Genomic DNA, 25,616 nt, shown 5'->3' on the forward strand with positions numbered 1-25,616 from the left:
CACAACCTCTGCAGAGTGTTATGAAACTGATATATCAGCCGTGCTCGCGGTTATGAGCGGCCAAGGGAGCTCCAGTGATTAGTGGTACTTGATAAGAGACCTTTTGGTTTACAGGTGGCAATGAGATTGATGGTTTTGGTTATGACTATGGTGCTGGTAAGTGGTATTCTTTCCGTTTGGAAAGGGTACATCGGGTTAATAACTTGGGTTAATGCTAAAACTTGGCTTTCTACTAGTAAATAATAATCTGACCAACTAAAAGCAACTGCTTGACTTATCCCCACATAAAGCTAGTCCACTACAGCCAAACAGGATACTTGCTGAGTATGTTGATGTGTACTCACCCTTGCTCTACACACCAAACCCCCCCCCAGGTTGTCAGCATTGCAACCACTGCTCAGGCGAAGATGAAGCTGTGGAAGGAGACTTCCAGGAGTTCCAAGACTACGACGAGTTCTAGGTGTGGGTTAGCGGCAACCCCCAATCGGCTGCCTGTGAAGGCCGCGTTATCTACGTTTCTTTTCCGCACTTTGATTTATTGTAAGAACTATATGGACGTCTCAGACGTATGATGTAATCGACTATTTCCCTTATTAATACTATTTTGAGCACTGTGTGATGATGTCCATATTATGTAACTGCTGTGTACGTGAATAACTGATCCTGGCACGTACATGGTTCGCATTCGGTTTGCCTTCTAAAACCGGGTGTGACAATGACCAACACCCAACATAAGACTTCCCTAGTTATTTAGCCAAGGGCGTTCCATACCACCCTCATGGTAGCACTGTTTTCCCGGGTGGTCACTCCATGTTCCAGTTAATATGCAATAATCTTGTTTAACCATCGGGTTAACAACAATAATGTAAACTTACCATTTGGAACATTAGTATCATACAGGAGTGACTGCATAAATTTAAAGTTGTAGCAATAGCATAGCTACTTGATTAGATCATAATCCCGGTTTAAACAAGGAGTAAGGTTGGAAATGTTAGGTGTATCTAAATAGGTAACCCATCAAATTATACATATATATCCAAGAATAAACTTTATTAAATGTATTGTTTGGGATCAAATAGAGTATGCAGAGGGAGAAGTCCACTTGCCTTGCTTATAGAAAACTTGAGGTTCTTCCACGGATAGGAATAGATCTTGATTCTTAACTACTAGATCAACCACTGAATATCACACAAACAAACAAGAAGAAACAAACACCACTCAATAACATACAACATTCACTATACGCCAAGCTAAAAGAAAGCTTAACGAAAAGAGCATTCGTTTTTCAAAAACGTCGCAAGTAATGGTTATAATAAGGGGGTATTCTTTTCAAAAATGTGTGATCTATACTTTATAAAACAAGACATGAGCTTAAAAATATCTTAATTAAAATATACAAGTATTAGGTTCACCAAATTAATCTTTTATAAAATGTTATATGTGATATGTCTAAGATTAAGGGTTTATAAGATGATAAAACACGTTATAACAATATTAAACCTTTTTAACCTTTTAGAAAAGATATAAGTTATATATCTAAGGTTAATGGGCTACGAAACACGTTATTAATTTTGGAATCATTATGTAACATCTTATAAATCATTGTTAAACATTCACTTATGATAAACTAAGATATAAGTCTAAATAGGTTTTATGTGAAAAGATCATTATTATTAAACACCTATTTTATGAAAAACTAGGTTATAGGCCCTTAAGTGGATTGTCGTGTAAAAGATAATGAACAAATAACTATCTTTTAATTTCATTAGAAAACACATAGCCTATATTATTATATTTGAAGTCAATATATAAAGTAACATTTTAAGTTATAAAAGTGTCGGGGACCATAATTAGGGGTACCCCCAAGACTCCTAATCTCAGCTGGTAACCCCCATCAGCACAAAGCTACAAAGGCCTGATGGGTGCGATTAAGTCAAGGCTCGGTCCACTCAAGGGACACGACCTCGCCTCGCCCGAGCCCAGTCTCGGGCAAGGGCAGCCGACCCTGGAGGATTCATGTCTCGCCCGAAGACCCCCTCAAGCGACAAACACACCTTCGGCTCGCCCGAGGCCCAATCTTTGCCAAGAAGCAACCTTGGCCAGATCGCCACGCCAACCGACCGTATCGCAGGAGCATTTAATGCAAAGGTGGCCTGACACCTTATCTTGACACGCGCCCCTCAGTCGACAGAGCCGAAGTGACCGCAGTCACTTCGTCGCTCCACTGACCGACCTGACAAGAGGACAGCGCCGCCTGCGTCGCTCTGACTGCTGTGCCGCTCGATAGAGTGAGGCGAACAGCAGCCAAGTCCGGCCTCGGGCGCCATAGGAAGCTCCGCCTCGCCCGACCCCAGGGCTCGGACCCGGCCTCGGCCCCGGAAGACGATGAACTCTGCCTCGCCCGACCCCAGGGCTCGGACTCGGCCTTGGCTCCGGAAGACGACGAACTCCGCCTCGCCCGACCCTAGGGCTCGGACTCAGCCCTAGCCTCAGCCGACGGTCTCCTCCTCGCCCGACCTGGGGCTCGGACTTGACCTCGACCTCGGAAGACAGACTCGACCTCGACCTCGGAGGAGCCTCCGCCTCGCCCGACCTAGGGCTCAGACTGACCACGTCACAAGGGGGGCCATCATTACCCTACCCCTAGCTAGCTCAGGCTACGGGGAACAAGACCGGCGTCCCATCTGGCTCGCCCCGGTAAACAAATAATGATGGCGCCCTGCGTGCTCCATGACGACGGCGGCTCTCAGCCCCTTACGGAAGCAAGGAGACGTCAGCAAGGACTCGACAGCCCCAACTGCTGTCCTTCCGCAAGGCTCCAACGCTCCTCCGACGGCCACGACATCACATGAACAGGGTGCCAAAACCTCTCTAGCTGCCACGACGGCATGTACTTAGGGCGCTAGCTCCTCTATGCTAGACATGTTAGCACATTGCTACACTCCCCATTGTACACCTGGACCCTCTCCTTACGCCTATAAAAGGAAGGTCCAGGGCTCCCTTACGAGGAGGTTGGCCGCGCGGAGAGGACGGGACGGCGCGCGCAGGCCTCTCGCTCCCTCCCGCGCGGACGCTTGTAACCCCCTACTGCAAGCGCACCCGACCTGGGCGCGGGACAAACACGAAGGTCGCGGGTTTCCCCTTTACGCATGTCTCCTTGTTTCCCCCCTTCGCGCTCCATCTCGCGCCGACCCATCTGGGCTGGGGCACGCGGCGATAGTTTACTCGTCGGTCCAGGGACCCCCCAGGGTCGGAACGCCGACAGTTGGCGTGCCAGGTAGGGGCCTGCTGCGTGTTGACGAACAGCTTCCCGTCAAGCTCCAGATGGGCAGTCTCCAGCAACCTCTCCAGCCCGGGATGGTGCTCCGTTTCAGGAGTCTTGAGTTCATGTCCCTCGACGGCAGCTACGACATGATACTCCTTCCTCCGCCGCACGACAGCGACAATGGCGGTCGATAACCCGCCCGCCGGCGGCGGAATCGACGACGTCTTCCCCACGTGGCAGAAGAACAACATTCGGGTTTGTCCCGTCGCCTCCCCCGCCGACGGAGGAGGAGGCGGGGCAACCAAGGCCAAGCAGGAGGCGGCACCTCATCGGCTGTCGAGCGAATCGACGGCGCCGGCGCCCCAACGGGGGACACGTCGGGCGTCGACCTCGCGTCTGAGACGAAGACGAGTGTCGTTTCCCCGCAACACGCCAACTCCAAGTGGACGGACGATGCCAGCACACTCGCAAAGGGCTTGCTGGGCGTCACCCTCGTACCCGAGATGATGGTGCAGTCTGCCCCTGACGCGACTTCGTCACCGCCCGTCGACCAGGAGGTACCGACCGATTCCCATCTCGTGCCTTTTAGATTCAGCCTCGACCCACCAAACGACTTCGCTTCGGTGGAAGCCTTCATAGAGGCATGTCCAAACCCTCCAGGGTACGGTATGCGGTCACCCCGGGACCGGCTGACAGCCGTCTCGACCTGTGGGCCCTCGGGTTCCGAGGAAGATGACGAGCCTGACTTTTGTTGGGATTTCTTTGGACTTGGTAACCCCAGTGCCATGCGGGACTTCATGACCGCATGCGACTACTGCCTTTCTGACTGTTCCGACGGTAGCCGCAGCCTCGGCGACGAGGACTACGGCCCAAGTCGTGAATGTTTCCACGTCGATCTAGGGGGTCCCGGCGAAGGCAACCATCTTGGTATACCAGAAAACGGTGATGCCCCTAGGCCTGCGCCTCGCGTTGACATCCTTCGGGAGCTAGCTGTGGTCCCAGTCCCTACGGGGGGTCAGGACGCACAGCTCGAGCAAATCCACGAGATGCAGGCCAGGCTCAACGAGGGAGCAGGAACACTTGAGCCGTTCCGCCGGGACATCGGGCAGGAATGGGCAGGCCAAGCCCCGGTCGGAGAAGCATGTCATCTACCCTAGGGCATCCAGCACCGCATCGCTGACGATGTCAGGGCAAGGCCACCACCGGCTTCCAGTGGGGTCGGCCAGAACCTGGCTGCAGCAGCGATACTTCTCCGCGCGATGCCGGAGCCATCAACCACCGAAGGGCGGCGTATCCAGGGAGAGCTCAAGAATCTTCTGGAGGATGCCGCGGTCCGACGGGCCGAAAGCTCTGCCTCCCGAAGGCAGGGATACCCCTCGGAGCATCGCACCGCGACTTCCCGATTCATGTGGGAAGCCTCGGTCCACACCGGGCGCACGCGCAACACAGCGCCTGTGGCCCCGGGTCGCCTCGGCAACGAGCACCATCACCGCAACCGTCAAGCCCACCTCGACGAGAAGGTGCGCCGAGGCTACCACCCCAGGCGTGGGGGACGCTACGACAGCGGGGAGGATCGGAGTCCCTCGCCCGAACCACCCGGTCCACAGGCTTTCAGCCGGGCCATACGACGGGCGCCGTTCTCGACCCGGTTCTGAACCCCGACTACTATCACGAAGTACTCGGGGGAGACGAGGCCGGAACTGTGGCTCGCGGACTACCGGCTGGCCTGCCACCTGGGTGGAACGGACGATGACAACCTCATCATCCGCAACCTCCCCCTGTTCCTCTCCGACACCGCTCGAGCCTGGCTGGAGCACCTGCCTCCCGGGCAGATCTCCAACTGGGACGACCTGGTCCAAGCCTTCGCCGGTAAATTCCAGGGCATGTACGTGCGCTCTGGGAACTCCTGGGATCTCTGAAGCTGTCGCCAGCAGCCGGGAGAGTCTCTCCGGGACTACATCCGGCGATTCTCGAAGCAGCGCACCGAGCTGCCCAACGTCACCGACTCGGATGTCATCGGCGCGTTCCTCGCCGGCACCACCTGCCGCGACCTGGTGAGCAAGCTAGGTCGCAAGACCCCCACCAGGGCAAGCGAGCTGATGGACATCGCCACCAAGTTCGCCTCTGGCCAGGAGGCGGTTGAGGCCATCTTCCGGAAGGACAAGCAGCCCTAGGGCCGCCCGCCGGAAGATGTCCCCGAGGCGTCTACTCAGCGCGGCACCAAGAAGAAGGGCAAGAAGAAGTCGCAAGCGAAACGCGACGCCGCCGACGCGGACCTTATCGCCGCTGCTGAGTACAAGAACCCTCAGAAACCTCCCGGAGGCGCCAACCTCTTCGACAAAATGCTCAAGGAACCGTGCCCTATCATCAGGGGCCCGTCAAGCACACCCTTGAGGAGTGCGTCATGCTTCGGCGCCACTTTCACAAGGCCAGGCCACCTGCGGAAGGTGGCAGGGCCCACAACAACGGCAAGAGGGAGGATCACAAGGCAGAGGAGTTCCCCGAGGTCCACGACTGCTTCATGATCTACGGTGGGCAAGTGGCGAACGCCTCGGCTCGGCACCGCAAGCAAGAGCGTCGGGAGGTCTGTTCGGTAAAGGTGGCGGCGCCAGTCTACCTAGACTGGTCCGACAAGCCCATCACCTTCGACCAGGGCGACCACCCCAACCGCGTGCCGAGCCCGGGGAAATACCCGCTCGTTGTCGACCCCGTCATCGGCAACGTCAGGCTCACCAAGGTCCTCATGGACGGAGGTAGCAGCCTCAACATCATCTACGCTGAGACCCTCGGGCTCCTGCGGATCGATCTATCCTCGGTCCGGGCAGGCGCGGCGCCTTTCCACGGGATCATCCCCGGGAAACGCGTCCAGCCCCTCGGACAACTCGATCTACCCATCTGCTTTGGGACTCCCTCCAACTTCCGAAGGGAAACCCTCACGTTCGAGGTGGTCAGGTTCCGAGCAACCTACCATGCATTGCTGGGGAGGCCATGCTACGCCAAGTTCATGGCCGTCCCCAACTACACCTACCTCAAGCTCAAGATGTCGGGCCCCAACGGGGTCATCACCATCGGCCCCACGTACCGACACACGTACGAATGCGACGTGGAGTGCGTGGAGTACGCCGAGGCCCTCGCCGAATCCGAATCCCTCATCGCCGACCTGGAGAGCCTCTCCAAGGAGGCGCCAGACGTGAAGAGCCATGCCGGCAACTTCGAGCTAGCGGAGAAGGTTAAGTCTGTCCCTCTCGATCCCAGCAACGACGCCTCCAAGCAGATCCGGATCGGCTCCGAGCTCGACCCCAAATAGGAAGCAGTGCTCGTCGACTTTCTCCGCGCAAACGCCGACGTTTTCGCGTGGAGTCCCTCAGACATGCCCAGGATACTGAGGGATGTCGCCGAGCACTCGCTGGATATCCGAGCTAGAGCCCGACCCATGAAGCAGCCTCTGCGCCGATTCAACGAAGAAAAGTGCAGAGCCATAGGCGAGGAGATCCACAAGCTGATGGCTGCAGGGTTCATCAAAGAGGTATTCCATCCCAAATGGCTTGCCAACCCTGTGCTTGTGAGAAAGAAAGGAGGGAAATGGCGGATGTGTGTAGACTACACTGGTCTAAACAAAGCATGTCCGAAGGTTCCCTACCCTCTGCCTCGCATCGATCAAATCGTGGATTCCACTGCTGGGTGCGAAACCTTGTCTTTCCTCGATGCCTACTCAGGGTATCACCAAATCAGGATGAAAGAGTCCGACCAGCTCGCGACTTCTTTCATAACACCTTTTGGCATGTACTGCTATGTTACTATGCCATTTGGTCTGAGGAATGCGGGTGCAACGTACCAAAGGTGTATGAACCACGTGTTCGGCGAACACATTGGTCGAACGGTCGAGGCTTACGTCGATGACATCGTAGTCAAGACGGGGAAAGCCTCCGACCTCCTTTCCGACCTTGAAACGACATTCCGGTGTCTCAAGGCGAAAGGCGTAAAACTCAACCCCGAGAAGTGTGTCTTCGGAGTACCCCGAGGCATGCTCTTGGGGTTCATCGTCTCCGAGTGGGGCATCGAGGCCAACCCGGAGAAAATCGTGGCCATCGCCAGCATGGGGCCCATCAAGGACTTGAAAGGCGTACAGAGGGTCATGGGATGCCTTGCGGCTCTGAGTCGCTTCATCTCGCGCCTCGGCGAAAGAGGCCTACCTCTGTACCGCCTCTTAAGGAAGGCCGAGTGCTTCACTTGGACCCCTGAGGCTGAGGAAGCCCTCAAGAACCTGAAGGCGCTCCTCACGAACGCGCCCATCTTGGTGCCCCCCGCTGCCGGAGAAGCCCTCTTGATCTACGTCGCCGCTACCACTCAGGTGGTCAGCGCCGCGATCGTGGTTGAGAGACGAGAAGAGGGGCATGCATTGCCCGTCCAGAGGCCAGTCTACTTCATCAGTGAGGTACTGTCCGAGACCAAGATCCGCTACCCACAAATTCAGAAGCTGTTGTACGCGGTGATCCTGACGCGGCGGAAGTTGCGACACTACTTCGAGTCTCATCCGGTGACTGTGGTGTCATCCTTCCCCTGGGGGAGATCATCCAGTGCCGAGAGGCCTCGGGTAGGATTGCAAAGTGGGCGGTGGAAATCATGGGAGAGACAGTCTCGTTCGCCCCTCGGAAGGCCATCAAGTCCCAAGTCTTGGCGGACTTTGTGGCTGAATGGGTCGACACCCAGCTTCCAGCAGCTCCGATCCAACTAGAACTCTGGACCATGTTTTTCGACGGGTCGCTGATGAAAACAGGGGCAGGCGCGGGCCTGCTCTTCATCTCGCCCCTCGGGAAGCACCTACGCTACGTGCTACGCCTCCACTTCCCGGCGTCCAACAATGTGGCCGAGTACGAGGCTCTAGTCAACGGGTTGCGCATCGCCATCGAGCTAGGGGTCTGACGCCTCGACGCTCGCGGTGACTCGCAGCTCATCATTGATCAAGTCATGAAGAACTCCCACTGCCGCGACCCGAAGATGGAAGCCTACTGCGATGAGGTTCGGCACCTGGAGGACAAGTTCTACGGGCTCGAGCTCAACCACATCGCCCGACGACACCACGAGACTGCGGATGAGCTGGCTAAGATAGCCTTGGGGCAAACAACGGTTCCCCGGACGTCTTCTCCCGAGACCTACATCAACCCTCAGTCAAGACCGACGACACGCCCGAGCCCGAGAAGGCCTCGGCCCAGCCCGAGGCACCCTCGGCCCCCGAGGGTGAGGCACTGCGCGTCGAGGAAGAGCGGAGCGGGGTCACGCCTAATCGAAACTGGCAGACCCCATACCTACAATATCTCCACCGAGGAGAGCTACCCCTCGACAGAACCAAGGCTCGGCGATTGGCGCGGCGCGCCAAATCGTTCGTCTTGCTGGGGGACGGGAAGGAGCTCTACCACTGCAGCCCCTCAGGCATCCTCCAGCGATGCATATCCATCGCCGAAGGCCAGCAGCTCTTACAAGAAATACACTCGAGGGCTTGCGGTCATCACGCAGCGCCTCGAGCCCTTGTCGGAAACGCCTTCCGACAAGGTTTCTACTGGTCGACCGTGGTGGCCGACGCCACTAGAATTGTCCGCACCTGCCAAGCGTGTCAATTCTATGCAAGGCAGACCCACCTGCCCGCTCAGGCTCTGCAGATAATACCCATCACCTGGTCGTTTGCTGTGTGGGGCCTGGACCTCGTCGGTCCCTTGCAGAAGGCACTCGTGGGCTACACGCACCTACTGGTCGCCATCGACAAATTCTCCAAGTGGATCGAGGTCCGGCCCCTAAACAGCATCAGGTCCAAACAGGCGGTGGCGTTCTTCACCAACATCATACATCGCTTTGGGGTCCCGAACTCCATCATCATCGACAACGGCACCCAGTTCACCGGCAAAAAGTTCCTGGACTTCTGCGAGGATCATCACATCCGGGTGGACTGGGCCGCCGTGGCTCACCCCATGACGAATGGGCAAGTAGAGCGTGCCAACGGCATGATTCTGCAAGGACTCAAGCCACGGATCTACAACGACCTCAACAAGTTCGGCAAGCGATGGATGAAGGAGCTCCCCTCGGTGGTCTGGAGTCTGAGGACAACGTCGAGCCGAGCCACGAGCTTCACACCGTTCTTTCTAGTCTATGGGGCCGCCATCTTGCCCACAGACTTAGAATACGGTTCCCCGAGGGCGAGGGCCTACGACGACCAAAGCAATCGAGCTAACCGAGAAGACTCACTGGACCAGCTGGAAGAGGCTCGGGACATGGCCTTACTACACTCGGCGCGGTATCAGCAGTCCCTGCGACGCTGCCACGCCCGAGGGGTTCGGTCCCCAGACCTCCAGGTGGGCGACTTGGTGCTTCGGCTGCAACAAGACGCCCGAGGGTGGCACAAGCTCACGCCTCCCTGGGAAGGGCCGTTCGTCATCGCTAAGGTTCTGAAGCCCGGGACATACAAGCTGGCCAACAGTCAAGGCGAGGTCTACAGCAACGCTTGGAACATCCGACAGCTACGTCGCTTCTACCCTTAAGATGCTTTCAAGTTGTTCATACACCTCGTTCACACACAAAGTCTAACCATCAAGGAAGGGTCAGCCTTGCCTCGGCAAAGCCCGACCCTCCCTCGGGGGCTAGAAGGGGGGAACCCCCTCTGCGTCAAAATTTCCCTCGGAAAAAGTCTTTTCTGCAAGAACGTCTTTCGTGCTTTCTGACTACTTCGAAAGTGGGATCCTGAAAACGATGGAGTACACATAAGCAGCCAAGGCCTACCGAGCCGAGGGACTCCTACGCCTCCGGGATACGGATACCTCACTCGTCACCTTCTGCGATAAGTAACTCACGCTCGGATAAGCGTTTCCGCTGACCGAACAAGTCTTAATGCTCGGAAACCCTTCTGCCAAAGCGATTTTTTGGGCCTTCTCGACTACATCGTTAGCAGAATCCTACGGACGAGTAAGAGTACACGTAAGTGGCAAGGCTGACCGAACCGAGGGACTCCTACGCCTCCGGGATACGGATACCTCACTCATCACCTTCCGTGAAAAGTAACTCTCGCTCGGACAAACAATTCTGTTACCGACAAATAAGTCCTGATACTTGAAACAAGGGGGAAAAGAAATACAGCTTTACAACACAACGACAGTATGTTTGGGCCTCGGCGGCCGCAGAAAACATACGGGCACTACAAGATAAACCTGCAGGCTCGGACCTTGGCGGAGGGGGAGCAGCAGCACCCTCGGCGTCAACCACACCTTCGGCGAAGTCCGACCGAGCCTCGGACGGCAACGCGGTCGGAGGATCTCTGCTCCGAAGGATGACATCAGCACCTCGTCCGGGCCATCACCGCCAGGGTCTCCTCCAGGAATCCGGCCCGAGCAGACGGCTCGGCCGGCCCGAAGCCTCAGCCAGCCGTGCCCCGAGGATATCAGCCCGGCTCATGGCCTTGGCAACTCAACTCCGGCGCCGGTCCCACCGGTGGACGGTCCGGTCAGGCTCCGGCCGATGAAGCCCTCTTTTCGAGCCAACTCTGCCTCTGTCCACACTGACACCGCTGCCTCCGGCTTCGGCTCATCGAAGAGCGGCCGAGGGTTCCTTTAACCAAGCAAGAGAAGCCTCGGGCAGCAAGGCCGACCAAGCCGAGGGACTCCTACGCCTCCGGGATACGGATACCTCACTCGTCACCTTCGCACGAGGCAACTCACGCTTGGTGAAGCGGTTCAGATAGCCGACAGGCGAGTCCTAGTGCTCGAAATGAGGAAAAAACACGACTCCGTGCCGAAAATACATACATGTTCAGGCCTCGACAGCCATAATGAACAGACACCGGCATTCAAGGTGCCATTACAAACGGAACTCCGGTTCCACCTCCGCAGGTACGAACAACCCCCCACGATTGGAGGGCCTGTGGAGCAACAGAAGGCCGATGGATGGCTCGCCGTCGCCCGCTCCAGCAGCAGCGACAACGACTTCTGCTCCGAGCGGCCGAATAGCAGCAGCGATGACCTCAGGGCGGATGCTGCTGCCATAAGGCCCTCACCCACGTCCCCACTCGAGGGGCAAGGACGAGTAGAAGGCCGTAGAGTTGGAGGTCAGTCCGCGGGCGGCACCGACTATCTCGTCGGCGAAGAAACCTCTTCCGACTGTCGCGGCGGAAGGTGGCACCGGAAGCAGCGCCGAAGCCACTCGGACCGAAGAGCCGGACACGCAGCAGCTGCCAGCGCCACGAACGGCAAACGCCTTTCCCCCCAATCGCTAAGGGAAGGAGCGGGCCGCTGCCCGCGTGGAGACCGACCCCAACTCGGCGCACTCCCCTCCCCAGCACTGATGATGAACATCCTTGAAGCTGAGGGAGGGGCAGAGGCCGCAGCCCGGCTTGCTTCTCCCCACCCAGGAGCTGGTGGTCACCGTCTTGGGTGACCACCGGCGAGGGGATGCAGCGGGGCTGGCTGATGAAAATCCTTGAAGCCAAACGATGGCTGAAAGGTACCAACTTCCGCAAAGTTGCGTTCCTCCAACGACGACGAGGCGGAAGAACCGCGGGCGCCCCCCATCCGGGGGCTCGGAAGGTGGAAAGACGTGATGCATAAGGGGAGCGTGAAGACATGGTTGCCTTTCAAGGGGGTCACCCTCCTTTTAAAGGCAACTCTCCCCACTTGCGTCCTCAGCCGTCGCGGGCTGAGTCTTCTCCAACACGCTCCAAGGTCCTCCCCCTACGACACAGGGGCTGGGTCCCACGCGTCGCGCAAGCCGGCCCAAGACAGAAGGAGCCAAAACCGCCGCGCGTGGTGCGCGTAACTGCCCGGTGGTTACGAGCATTCCTCCACTTTCGCCTAGACCAGCGGGTGAAAGGGCGGACCGCCATGCAGGCAGCATGCAACCGCACCAAGGGGGTGCACCCTTTCGACTTCGACGCGTCCAGCATGGAAGCCCAGGCCCACACGTCATGTAACCGGCGCGCCGGTTACTACGTGCAAGAAACCGCACCGCCACTTGCGCCACTACCGTGCCTCCTCGACTGTGGAACCAGTACCGCGACTCGAGGCAACCCTGCGCATGACCCAACGGTGCCAACAAGCACATCGGCCACGGGTCAGTCAGCCGCGGGAGAAGGCGTGACGGCCGATACGGCCAGAAATGGGCCGGCAGTAATGGTGGTGGCAGGCGGGCGGAAGCAGCGGTCAAGTCGTTAGCAAGCTCACGTCCCCTCCTGGGACAGCGAGAGAACCCTCTCCCACGGCGTGAAGACGACGCGCCCGTGTTCCGTCCCTCGAACGGCTCGCGCACACGCAACGGCTGCCCCACGAACCACTCGTCCCGTCGCATTAACTCCGCGGCAGGGCAGGCGGCACCTTTGGCAGGCGAAGCAGGCGACACTTCGCCTCCGCTATAATGACCGCATCAAAAAAGGTGTGCCACGTCGTTCGATTTCGTATCCTTTTTCTCTTTCTCTCTCTTACAACAGGGACCGGGAAAGGGGATATTCCGAAAGGGATCCTTCTCCGTGAAGGAAGCGGGCCCCAAGCCCCCCTACTGATCAGAGGTTCAAAGGCTGGCCCCTCAGAAGGGTTCAACAGCCGCCTCAGAGCACTCGGGCTCCGCGCCCACTACTAGTCAGAGGTTCGAAGGTCGGCCCCTCGAAAGGGTTCAACGGCCGCCTCAGGCCACTCGGGCTCCGCGCCCACTACTGATCAGGGGTTCGTAGGCTGGCCCCCAAAGGGTTCGACAGTCGCCTCAGACGCAGAGCGAAGGATGACCCTGGGTACGTTCGATACATAACCAAGGCTCGGGCTATGCTCCCAAGGTACCCCAGGACATTTCCGAGACCAACGGGAACGATCTTGTAATGGAATCCCACCAGAGGGAGGCCTCGAGCCCTCAGACCCCGTCAAAAGGGGATCGGGTCCGGCAAATCACCCGCAGGTACTTTTGGAGCGCGCCTCCGGGCCACTAGCCGACCCCTAACGAATGGGGCACGGGCGTCCACTCGGATTACCCGTTAGCAGCTCACTGGAGACACCATGTTCGGCGCCCTCCAAGGGCAACATGGCGCTCTCCCCCCCCCCCTCCTCCTTGCGGAAAGGCGACGCAGGGGCGTATGTAAAAAAGTCGAGTCTGTCCTTGACAGTTCTCTCACTCTGTGCGGAGGCTCGGGGGCTGCTCTCGCAAACCCGGCTCCGGCCAAACCGTTGACAGCGTCAACATACCAGCCCGAGAACTTGAGACTCGACTGTGCACCCGGGCTACGGCCAGTTCGCATGAGGGAACAACCAGACCGGCCGAAGCATCACGAAACGCATTAAGACCTCGAAGGAGTCACACCACTCCTCCGAGGCCTCGGGGGCTACACCTGGCGGGTGCGCTCGCGCGCACCCACCGGAACAAAACGCAACCGAGAAAGGTTGGTCCCCTTGCAAAAAAGTGTGACAAAAGCCTCCAAGCGAGTATTAACACTCCCTTCGAGGCTCGGGGGCTACTGTCGGGGACCATAATTAGGGGTACCCCCAAGACTCCTAATCTCAGCTGGTAACCCCCATCAGCACAAAGCTGCAAAGGCCTGATGGGTGCGATTAAGTCAAGGCTCGGTCCACTCAAGGGACACGACCTCGCCTCGCCCGAGCCCAGTCTCGGGCAAGGGCAGCCGACCCCGGAGGATTCATGTCTCGCCCGAAGACCCCCCTCAAGCGACAGACACACCTTCGGCTCGCCCGAGGCCCAGTCTTCGCCAAGAAGCAACCTTGGCCAGATCGTCATGCCAACCGACCGTATCGCAGGAGCATTTAATGCAAAGGTGGCCTGACACCTTATCCTGACACGCGCCCCTCAGTCGACAGAGCCGAAGTGACCGCAGTCACTTCGCCGCTCCACTGACCGGCCTGACAAGAGGACAGCGCCGTCTGCATCGCTCCGACTGCTGTGCCGCTCGACAGAGTGAGGCGGACAGCAGCCAAGTCCGGCCTCGGGCGGCATAGGAAGCTCCGCCTCGCCCGACCCCAGGGCTCGGACCCGGCCTTGGCCCCGGAAGACGACGAACTCCGCCTCGCCCGACCCCAGGGCTCGGACTTGGCTCCGGAAGACGACGAACTCCGCCTCGTCCGACCCCAGGGCTCGGACTCAGCCCTGGCCTCAGCCGACGGTCTCCGCCTCGCCCGACCCGGGGCTCGGACTCGACCTCGACCTCGGAGGAGCCTCCGCCCCGCCCGACCCAGGGCTCGGACCAACCACGTCACAGGGGGGCCATCATTACCCTATCCCTAGCTAGCTCAGGCTACGGGGAACAAGACCGGCGTCCCATCTGGCTCGCCCCGATAAACAAATAATGATGGCGCCCCGCGTGCTCCATGACGACGGCGGCTCTCAGCCCCTTACGGAAGCAAGGAGATGTCAGCAAGGACTCGACAGCCCCAACAGTTGTCCTTCCGCAAGGCTCCAACGCTCCTCCGACGGCCACGACATCACATGAATAGGGTGCCAAAACCTCTCTAGCTGCCACGACGGCATGTACTTAGGGCGCTAGCTCCTCTCTGCTAGACACGTTAGCACATTGCTACACTCCCCATTGTACACCTGGACCCTCTCCTTACGCCTATAAAAGGAAGGTCCAGGGCTCCCTTACGAGGAGGTTGGCCGCGCGGAGAGGACGGGACGGTGCGCGCAGGCCTCTCGCTCCCTCCCGCACGGACGCTTGTAACCCCCTACTGCAAGCGCACCCGACCTGGGTGTGGGACAAACACGAAGGCCGCGGGTTTCCCCTTTACGCCTGTCTCCTTGTTTCCCCCCTTCGCGCTTCGTCTCGCGCCGACCCATCTGGGCTGGGGCACGCGACGACAGTTTACTCGTCGGTCCAGGGACCCCCGGGGTCGGAACGCCGACAAAAAGAACTTAAACTCTTATTACTTTATTTTATCCTTTAGAAAAAGCTAAGTGATTCGTATATAAGGTGGACTAAATTCTATGAAATCATTAATCATGCCATAAATCTAGTTAAGAACAAATTGACTATAGGTTTGATTAATAAATTATGATAAAAGATTATTAATAAATTATGATAAAGGATAATTAATCTATTAATTATCTTTAATTCTATTGTAGGAACAAATGATCTAATTCATTAGAAAGGAAATTATGTATAAACTATCATTTTAGTTTATAAAAGCAATGACCCTTGTTATCTTTTAATTAGGAAAATATAAATAATCTATTAATTGGACATATATTTATCTTCTATTTTTATTAAGAAACATATGGTCTACACATTCTTTTAAGTTTCTATTTAATATGGCTATACTTAAACATCTATAACGAACCTTGTTAAATATGATATCTATCAAAAGGTCATTTTAAACTAGAAACAAGTTATCTAATTCTTTAGTAAGAAACCTATGTTTACCGATATAACTATCAATTTCTTTATTAGAAAAGTTATATGACATGTTTTTATTGTAAAGCATGTAATTATGGATACTTAATATGAGACTAAATGAGTTTTATGTGAAGGGATAAAAAATGATTATCATTCTATTAGGAAAACACTAAATCTATATTTGTTGAGAAAACTACATTCAAATCGATAGGTCCTCATTTTAAAGATATGTACACAAATTCTATTATTTTAGTATCTTTAGAAAACTCTATTCTTCCTGTTTTCTCCTTTCTTTTCTAAATAGAATTTATACGTATAACTAAAAATTGTTTATTTATAATTCTTTTGATATTAATATACTAAGAATTAATTGTAAATTACCAAATGGGACTTTTAATAACATATTTATGGTTATTATGACATAGATAAATATCTTACTAATTCTAAGTAATTAAGTGTTATACTTATGAATACATTTATCATAAATAGTAAAATCTATATTTCCATTTGATTGAAATTACGTGCCTTAGTATTTATTCTATTTCTTCATGCAAATAAATTTACACTTAAAATACTACTAACAATTATCGTTCCACACACTAAAGCGAAATCAAATTTGTAAACGTTTTCTAGTATGAAAATCATCGTGGTAGTGAATAGTGACGGTATTCATTTTTAAAATTATAAAATCATACATATTCAAATTATTGTCGCGGGGTTCGATTTTGGCTACACGTATACATCGAAATCTCTAAAATCATACACGTGAATCGCCAAATTGCATCATCTCAATATTACAACGATAATTCACAAGATTCGTAAATTAATTCAAACATGATTTCAAAAATGAATTCAAATTGTTTTGGATTGTCTTCAACCTTGGGTGAACGGACGACGACGAACGGGCTCGAGCGCGCGACTAGGCGATGGCTTGGCATGGCGGGATCAACGAGGCTTGGACGGGGTTTGGGCACGTCTCCGGCGAGGCACGACGGCGAGCTCCGGCGGCGAGCAGGGTGCTGCTCCGGCTTCGGTCCACAACGGCGACGGCAGTGAGCTCCGGCGGCGAGGGAGAGAACGAGGAGTGTGATAGAGAGAGAGCTCGGGCAGGGAGAGGGAGAGGGCTCGGGCGTCGGTTTTTATAGGGAGGGAGAGGCGCCGAGGGGGAGGTGGCCGGCCATGGCACCATTGATGGCCATCAATGGGGGGTCGCCATAATGGGGTGGAAATGGAGGGAGAGGGAGAGGGAGAGGGAGAAACGGTTGTCTTGAAGCTCCATTAACTCAAAGACGAACGGTCGCGGGACTTGGGGGAGTTAGGTTTTTTTCTTTTTTCTATTTTCTTTTCTAATTTCAAAAACATATTTTAAATAACCCTAAAATTTATAATAATTAAATCAAAATTATTTTTAAATAAATTATTTATTTTTGTACTAATTATTATATTATTTATTTGGATTTTTATTTAAAAAGAAATGTTATTCAATAACCAAAATCACTTATGAGCAATAAAAAATCATTCCAAATGCAAATAATGACAAACACATAAAAGAAAATTCATTACCATAAATATCATTAATAACGAAATGTAATATTTTTATTTGATGATTTTTATGGTGTTATATAAATCAACCAGTTTTTGGAATGATTGTTGGTGTGGGAATATTCCTCTCTCGGTAAGATTTAAAATACTGCATGATTTATCTCTTGACAAAGAGATAAGCATAGAAAAGGTGCTGAGTACGAACTCTGAATCCTTAATCTTTAGGAGGCTAGTGGGAACTGGTGCTGACAATCTTAAGGATATGATATCCTCATATGAGGACATGTGCCTTAATGATTCAAGAGATAATGTTATTTGGTTACTGGATAAAAAGGATATTCTGTCAAATCCCTTTACTTCTACTGTCGAAGTAATTTGGGTCGGGTGCCTTATATGTTCATCTGGAAAGCTAAAATCCCCCAAAGGATAAAGGTTTTCCTTTGTCTTCTTGTGAGAGACAGGATTCTATCCAAGGCAAATCTTAGCAAAAAGAATTGGCAAGGAAATATTAATTGCACTTGGTGTGATTGCCTAGAAACTACGGAACACTTCTTTGACTATCAGATAGCGAAATTCACTAGGAGAGTGGTGCAGGCGGTACTACATCTCATCTATATTCCCAAGAACCCTAGTGAGATGTTTAGCCGCTGGCTCCATCTCTTCAATAAGCGAGACAGGAATTTGTTAAAAATGGGATGTAGTGAAGTTCTTTGGACTCTTTGGAAAATAAGAAATGAAGCTTGCGTTGAAGATAAAAGAGTAGTCAATACGTTAGATATCTTTATATTGTGTTGTTTTTGGATGAACTCATGGATTTTATTACAGAAAAAACGGCAAGAAAGATGTTGGAGGAAAGAAACAACCATATCAGAAAAACGGCTAGTGATTTCTTCATTCAAGCTCGAGGGTGGTCTCGAGGAGGCTGGAGGAAAGAAACAACCATATCAGAAAAAAGGTGGTCTCGAGGAGGTTGGCGCACTGATTGAATGCCTGAGGATCCTTTTTGGCGAAGATGCTTCTTTCTAATCTTGAACCTAGACTCTTATGGTTCTTATATCAAGATGTTGGTCTGTAATAATGTCTTTATTAAACCACTTTTCCTATCTTAATCGTCTTTTAATGGCAACAGTTTTTTTGAGTCAGGTCTGATGCAAGCTATAGCTAGATTAGATGTTGGGCTTTTGTTGCCAGTGGCATGCTGCGACTAAGACAATATTAATGTGTGTCGGTGGTAGAACATCATGTTTCCTGTTTCTTAATGAAATAGGGGGATTTTCCTTTTCGTCAAAAAAAAGAGTGAAAATGCATATAGAAATATGACGAGCCAATTCCTCAGCCAAAAAACATTATCCATGCAACATCATACAGGTTCGACTAACGGTAAACAGTCATCCACATAGAGCAAAATTAAAGCTCGTCTTGACAAACACAGAAAACAGCAACACCACCCAGAGAGGACTAGCTTCATGATGGCCACCCGACAAGAGCCAGCAAATGGCACGCAGAAGAGACGCCTACAGCCTCCTTCCCCTCCTACCGCCCTTTCTGCGAGTGCTGTCCGTGGGGACCGGGGTAACGTCCTCTGCACATAGCACAAACGCTGCATCAGTATACAGAACCAAAGCATTATGAAACAAAGCAGGGCTAACTAGCACAGGCAAGCCAGCCCTTGAAAGATCCAGGATCTCCTTACCAATGCGTCCGATTTTCATCCCGGAACGAGCAAGCGCCCTGAGGGCAGACTGGGCACCAGGTCCAGGGGTCTTGGTCTTGTTGCCTCCGGTGGCACGAAGCTTAATGTGCAGTGCAGTAATGCCAAGCTCCTGAAGACAAAATACCGGCCACAGATCACTTATCCGGATATACAGCAACACTAAAGCAGAGCTACGTAATCCTAGGCTTCAATGTAATTATTAAGACAACGTCTTCTTTGGATACACAGACGGACAAATGAGTGAGTACCTTGCAGCGCTGTGCGACATCTTGAGCAGCAAGCATAGCAGCGTAAGGTGACGACTCGTCACGGTCAGCCTTCACCTTCATGCCACCTACAGGGTTCAGGTTTAGCACATCTCAGTTAAAACCATATACAGCTGCCACCTAGGTCGTGCACAGCCAAGGTTTTAGGATGGTACCGGTGATCCGAACCAGAGTTTCCCTCCCAGACAAATCAGTGATATGCTGCAGATATTACAACAAGACACAGTTCAGTTAAACTTGAAGTGAATGAAAAGGTCTAACCACAGATGGCGCATATGATACTTACAATGAAGGTGTCATTGAAGGATGCAAAGATGTGAGCAACACCAAAGACATACTCTCCTTCACGGACAGTGGGTCCAAGGGTGACGTTCTCCTCCTTGGGCTCCCTGGTCTTCCTCCTCGACTGCAAACACATACAACTATAAGATGACACTGGGACAAGTTAGCCTGGATTGCTATGTTGTCGTGCTAACAACCTCCAGAAACTATTCCACAGTACAAGTTAGCCTGAATTGATATGTTGTCCCTGTAAGAGCCTAAGAGCTTCAAAAGGATAGTAATAGTAATTAAGCACGATACAGAGAGCTACAAATCAAGCCAACCACTTCAGGACCTCAAACAAGACTTGCATTGCATGAAAACTGATAGTTGATTTGCTCTAATAAAAAGCTAATAAAAAATGTACTGCATGAAAACTGATAGATGACATTCAGCAGCAAACCAGCTCGGTCCACTAATCAAGCCAACCATTTCAGGACCTCAAACAAGACTTGCATCACGATGTATATGAAATAATTGAAATTTTGCCACTTGAAACGTTGCCTCCTTGTTATAATTACCCATGTGTCTAAGAATTGTGGGCTTCATCTATGTCTATCAATTGTAGGGTCCATCTGTGTCTATGAAATATAGAATCTGATATTTGCCATCACCACAAAACGTGTTTGTAAAATTGCCATCAGACCCACACATTTCATAGACACAGATGGACACACAATTTATAGACACAGTGGTAATTATAACAAGCAGGCAACGTTTTAAGTGGCAAAATTCCAATTATTTCGTCTATGAAATGTGGGGTCTGGTGGTAGCAGAACGTGTTTTGTTGTAATGGCAAATATCAGATTCTCTCGGTGTATATAGCGAACAGTTATCCTAACAAAACATATACTTTCCAGCTCCATGTGCAAATCAACCCAAGCCAAAGGGCGAAGGCCCACATAACCAGCATTTCTCACTCTTAGTTTGTAATAGTAGATTCTAATCATATCTATGCTTCCACCAATTTAACAGCACATCTCAAATATTTTGGCAGATGAAAAATGTTCAACAAGAACTCATAAATCGTGATCAGATTAGAAAAGATGTTGTCACAGCATCACTTCAATCTTCAACTCCGGAGTAGGAGTAGGAGTAGCAGTCAACAAATGTAACCAAGCACAGATGTCAAATTGCAATTTATCAGATACAATCCACCACGGGCAACCAGCCAAAACAACAGTAGCCCTAGTCAACAGCCAAACCTACGCTCTTAAACCATCTATAAACAAAAACAATCGAATCCAGCGCTACCGTGCTTGCAGCCGGATCCGAATCCACCGCTACCGTGCTTGCACCTACGTCCGCTTGCGAGCCATAACCATACGAGAAGAGGCTCGCTTACCATGGTTGCGTGGAGCGACGGGTGACCGGAGCGGAGGCACGACTTGGGTTGAGATCACAAGCACGCCGGCGCCGCCGAGACTTCCGTGGGGCGACGGATGAGTGGTGCTGGTTTATATACGAGGCCGCAGCCCCTTAGGGTTTATTAGACCAAGCCCAAAGAAATTTCCTCTTTTGCCCTCTCTCTCTCTTCTGTCAATGCGGCTGGGCCCATCTCTTACACGAGGACTGTGCTATTAAACAGCTAAGGGCATGTACAGTGGTGTTTAATGTGGGGGCTCTTAAGGTGTTTTAGGGGGTTATTTGCAAAAAAATCTTAGAGCCGTCTCTCCGTGAAGAGACGTCTCTGGCTCGTAAACCAAGTAACAACAGACGCCTCACTTCCCACTGTACGAATTTGTCGTCTGTTCTATCGATCTGATGCTATACAAATACATTTAATTCTGTATTTATTAACAGACTACGTTTAGAGACACTCCATTGTACAATAGAGTCTCTTAGTTGTCTCCTGTGCTTGGAGAACCGTTTTGGTGTCTCTCCACTGTACATGCCCTAATAGTCGGTTGTCCGTGCGTTGCGACGGCTCATAACAATACCCACGTAAACTATCCACCAAGATTTTTTATTGATTGTCTCTGCTTCCGCATTTTTTTTGATTTGACTAAGCGAGTCAACATCGTGGTAAAGGAAAGACCATCGAATAGGTACCATAGGTAGTAAATCAGGGAACCTATCCTCGCCTCTCCACTTCCAAGGTTTCGTAGAACAGGAAGGGAAGGGAAGGGAAGAGACAGTCATACATGTTCGTTGCGGAAGAAGGACACGACGAAGATATGGACATCTGGAGGCGACATAGGTAGTATACCGCTAGATACATACAGGGGGAGCACACAAGCAGAGAAAGAAGCCCAATCAGGGCAGCTCCAAACTGAGAGGCACCCGCACCAGGCGTCAGTCCGAAAAGGGCGAGAGATTGCGAGTGCCTTCCAGCCCTAGACCCGCCGAGACGACACAACACCACCACCAACTCTTTAGCATATGTCGATTGCTGCCGCGCTACAAGCTTTGGTTGTCCAATATCTCAGATCTAGACTCGTCATCGCCAAGATAACCTAAGCGTGGCAGACACCATTGTGTCCTCCTCGGCAACACGCACGAAAAAAAGCCAGGAGCAAGGCCGACTCGCCCGTACCCGCGTCGACGAGCATCGGTCGGCTCGCGGCTGTGACCGTAGGCAGGGGCAGCAGGTTGGGGAGGAAGAATAGGGCGAAGGCCGAGAAGACGAACTGGACATCCGACGATGGCAAAAACGATGGTGCGTGCATGCTGTGAAACACCCTCGTGGACGTGCAATAGCCACTGCGCGGGTCGGTGTCGGGGCTGGTGTCGGACGAATATGGGGAGGAGGCGCCTGCTCCCACGCCCTCTGCCGAGAATGTGTGGCGCGGAGGCGGAGGCATGAGGGGAGAGAGAAAATAAACAGGATGACGAACGAGGTGGCGGCAACTGAGACGAGGACCATCATTATCGTGTGAAGGTATAGATAGCCAAATGGGTCGTGTCTGGCGAGCTGGTCTAGGGTACGGCCCATTTAATAGTGTCTGGGTCAGCCCGACACGATCGTCGTGTCGTGTTTGGGACGTAGCCTCGGCCCGTAGTGCTGATCCGACCCGACACGATTATATTTTTATTTATTTTACAAAACTCGTATATATGTACAATTTATATTCAATATTAAAAACAATTGACCATGATGTTCTACTGGTTAGATGACTTCACTTAGTGTCTCCCGCCCTTCTTCCATTAGGGCTTAGTGAAAGTCGCCTAGAGGGGGGTGAATAGGGCGAAACTGAAATTTACAAAGTTAATCACAACTACAAGCCGGGTTAGCGTTAGAAATATAATCAAGTCCGCGAGAGAGGGTGCAAAACAAATCGCAAGCGAATAAAGAGTATGACACGTGGATTTGTTTTACCGAGGTTCGGTTTTAGCAAACCTACTCCCCGTTGAGGTGGTCACAAAGACCGGGTCTCTTTCAACCCTTTCCCTCTCTCAAACGGTCCCTCGGACCGAGTGAGCTTTCTCTTCTCAAATCAACCGGGAACAAAAGAACAAAACTTCCCCGCAAGGACCACCACACAACTGGTGTCTCTTGCCTTGGTTACAAGTGAGTATTGATCACAAGAAAGAATGAGAAAGAAGAAAGCAATCCAAGCGCAAGAGCTCAAAAGAACACGACAAATCACTCTCACTTGACACTAAAGCTTTTGTGGAATTGGGAGAGTATTTGATCACTTGGGTGTGTCTTGTATTGAATGCCTAGCTCTTGTAAGTGGTTGGAAGTTGGAAAACTTGGATAACTTGAATGTGGGGTGGTTGGGGGTATTTATAACCCCAACCACCAAACTAGCCGTTTGGTGAAGGCTGCTGTCGCATGGCGCACCGGATAGTCCGGTGCGCCACTCGCCAGCCACGTCACCAGGCTGTTGGGTTCCGACCGTTGGAGCTCTGACTGCTGGGCCTGCCTGGATGTCCGGTGGCACACCGGACATGCACTGTAGAGTGTCTGGTGCACCACTTCGCGCGTGCCTGACTTCTGCGCGCTCTGGTGCGCATTAAATAACTCTGCAGGTGACCGTTGGCGCGAAGTAGTCGTTGCTCCGCTGGCTCACCGGACAGTCCGGTGCACACCGGACACGTCCGGTGAATTATAGCGGAGCGAATTCCCGAAGCTGGCGAGTTCCAGAGACGCTTCATTCCTGGAGCACCGGACACTGTCCGGTGTACACCGGACAGTCCGGTGAATTATAGCGGAGCGCCTCCGGATTTTCCCGAAGGTGAAGAGTTTGGCTTGAAGTCCCCTGGTGCACCGGACACTGTCCGGTGCGCCAGACCAGGGCTGCCTTCGGTTAACCCTTGCTCTCTTTATTGAACCCAATTCTTGGTCTTTTTATTGGCTAAGTGTGAACCTTTGGCACCTGTATAACTTATACACTAGAGCAAACTAGTTAGTCCAATTATTTGTGTTGGGCAATTCAACCACCAAAATCAATTAGGAAATAGGTGTAAACCTAATTCCCTTTCAATCTCCCCCTTTTTGGTGATTGATGCCAACACAAACCAAAGCAAGTATAGAAGTGCATAATTGAACTAGTTTGCATAATGTAAGTGCAAAGGTTACTTGGAATTGAGCTAATAAAACTACTCATAAGATATGCATGGATTGTTTCTTCATTTTTATTATTTTGGACCACGCTTGCACCACATGTTTTGTTTTTGCAAATTCTTTTGTAAATCCTTTTCAAAGTTCTTTTGCAAATAGTCAAAGGTAAATGAATAAGATTTTGCGAAGCATTTTCAAGATTTGAAATTTTCTCCCCCTGTTTCAAGTGCTTTTCCTTTGACTAAAACAAAAACTCCCTCTTGATAAATTCCTCCTCTTAGTGTTCAAGAGGGTTTTAAGATATTGATTTTGAGAATACCATTCTCTCCCTCTTTTGAACACAATGAGATACCAATTTGAAAAATCATATCAATTAAAAACTCTCTCTAAAATTAGTACCAATTGAAAACCAAAAAAAATTTAAATGGGTGGTGGTGCGGTCCTTTTGCTTTGGGCTAATACTCTCTCCCCTTTGGCATGAATCGCCAAAAACGGAGTCATTAGAGCCCTTTCTATAACTATTTTCTCCCCCTTTGGTAAAAGACATAAGAGTGAAGATTATACCAAAGACGGAGTCCTTTTGTACTTAGGCTCTCTCCCCCAAAGATGGAGAGTTGCCCGGAGCGACGGCGAAGGATGAGTTACGGAGTGGAAGCCTTTGTCTTCGCCGAAGACTCCTATTTCCTTTCAATACACCTATGACTTGGTTTGAAATAGACTTGAAAACACATTAGTCATAGCATATGAAAGAGACATGATCAAAGGTATATGAATGAGCTATGTGTGCAAATCAACAAAAGAAGTTCCTAGAATCAAGAATATTTAGTTCATGCCTAAGTTTGTTAAAAGTTTGTTCATCTAGTGGCTTGGTAAAGATATTGGCTAATTGATCTTTAGTGTTAATATATGAAATCTCGATATCTCCCTTTTGTTGGTGATCCCTTAAAAAGTGATACCGAATGGCTATGTGTTTAGTGCGGCTATGCTCAACGGGATTATCCACCATGCGGATTGCACTCTCATTATCACATAGAAGAGGAACTTTGGTTAATTTGTAACCATAATCCCTAAGGGTTTGCCTCATCCAAAGTAGTTGCGCGCAACAATGTCCTGCGGCAATGTACTCGGCTTCGGCGGTAGAAAGAGCTACGGAATTTTGCTTCTTTGAAGCCCAAGACACCAAGGATCTTCCCAAGAACTGGCAAGTCCCCGATGTGCTCTTTCTATTAATCTTACACCCTGCCCAATCAGCATCCGAATAACCAATCAAATCGAAAGTGGATCCCCTAGGATACCAAAGCCCAAACTTAGGAGTATAAACTAAATATCTCAAGATTCGTTTTACGGCCGTAAGGTGAGCTTCCTTAGGGTCGGCTTGGAATCTTGCACACATGCATACAGAAAGCATGATATCTGGTCGAGATGCACATAAATAGAGTAGAGAGCCAATCATCGACCGGTATACCTTTTGATCCACGGACTTACCTTCTGTGTCGAGGTCGAGATGCCCATTGGTTCCCATGGGTGTCTTGATGGGTTTGGCATCCTTCATCCCAAACTTGCTTAGAATATCTTGAGTATACTTTGTTTGGCTTAGGAAGGTGCCCTCTTGGAGTTGCTTTACTTGAAATCCTAAGAAATAC

General features: G+C 51.6%; 1 protein-coding gene across 2 annotated transcripts; it reads right to left on the minus strand.

Annotated features, from left to right (window-relative positions):
- Positions 1-18,468: 18,468 nt before the first annotated feature.
- On the minus strand, positions 18,469-21,023 carry LOC103629630 (40S ribosomal protein S14-like). 2 transcript variants are annotated; one of them, XM_008650713.3, is made up of 6 exons: positions 20,812-21,023; positions 19,432-19,551; positions 19,301-19,346; positions 19,128-19,213; positions 18,859-18,988; positions 18,469-18,747 (listed from the first exon to the last, which is right to left on the minus strand). In XM_008650713.3, the coding sequence occupies exons 1-6, from the start codon at positions 20,812-20,814 to the stop codon at positions 18,680-18,682; spliced, it is 453 nt and encodes a 150-aa protein (XP_008648935.1). In that variant the 5' UTR covers positions 20,815-21,023; the 3' UTR covers positions 18,469-18,679.
- Between the last annotated feature and the right edge of the window lie 4,593 nt (positions 21,024-25,616).

The sequence above is a fragment of the Zea mays genome, chromosome 6 (genome assembly GCF_902167145.1).
Source record: "Zea mays cultivar B73 chromosome 6, Zm-B73-REFERENCE-NAM-5.0, whole genome shotgun sequence".
NCBI lineage: Eukaryota > Viridiplantae > Streptophyta > Magnoliopsida > Poales > Poaceae > Zea > Zea mays.

Bases quoted from the DNA above. Each gene is read 5' to 3' on its own strand.
- LOC103629630 (XM_008650713.3), bottom strand. The intron at 19,347-19,431 runs GTAAGTATCATA...TAATATCTGCAG, and splicing joins CCTTCAATGACACCTTCATT to CATATCACTGATTTGTCTGG. The intron at 18,748-18,858 runs GTAAGGAGATCC...TGCTATGTGCAG, and splicing joins GATGAAAATCGGACGCATTG to AGGACGTTACCCCGGTCCCC.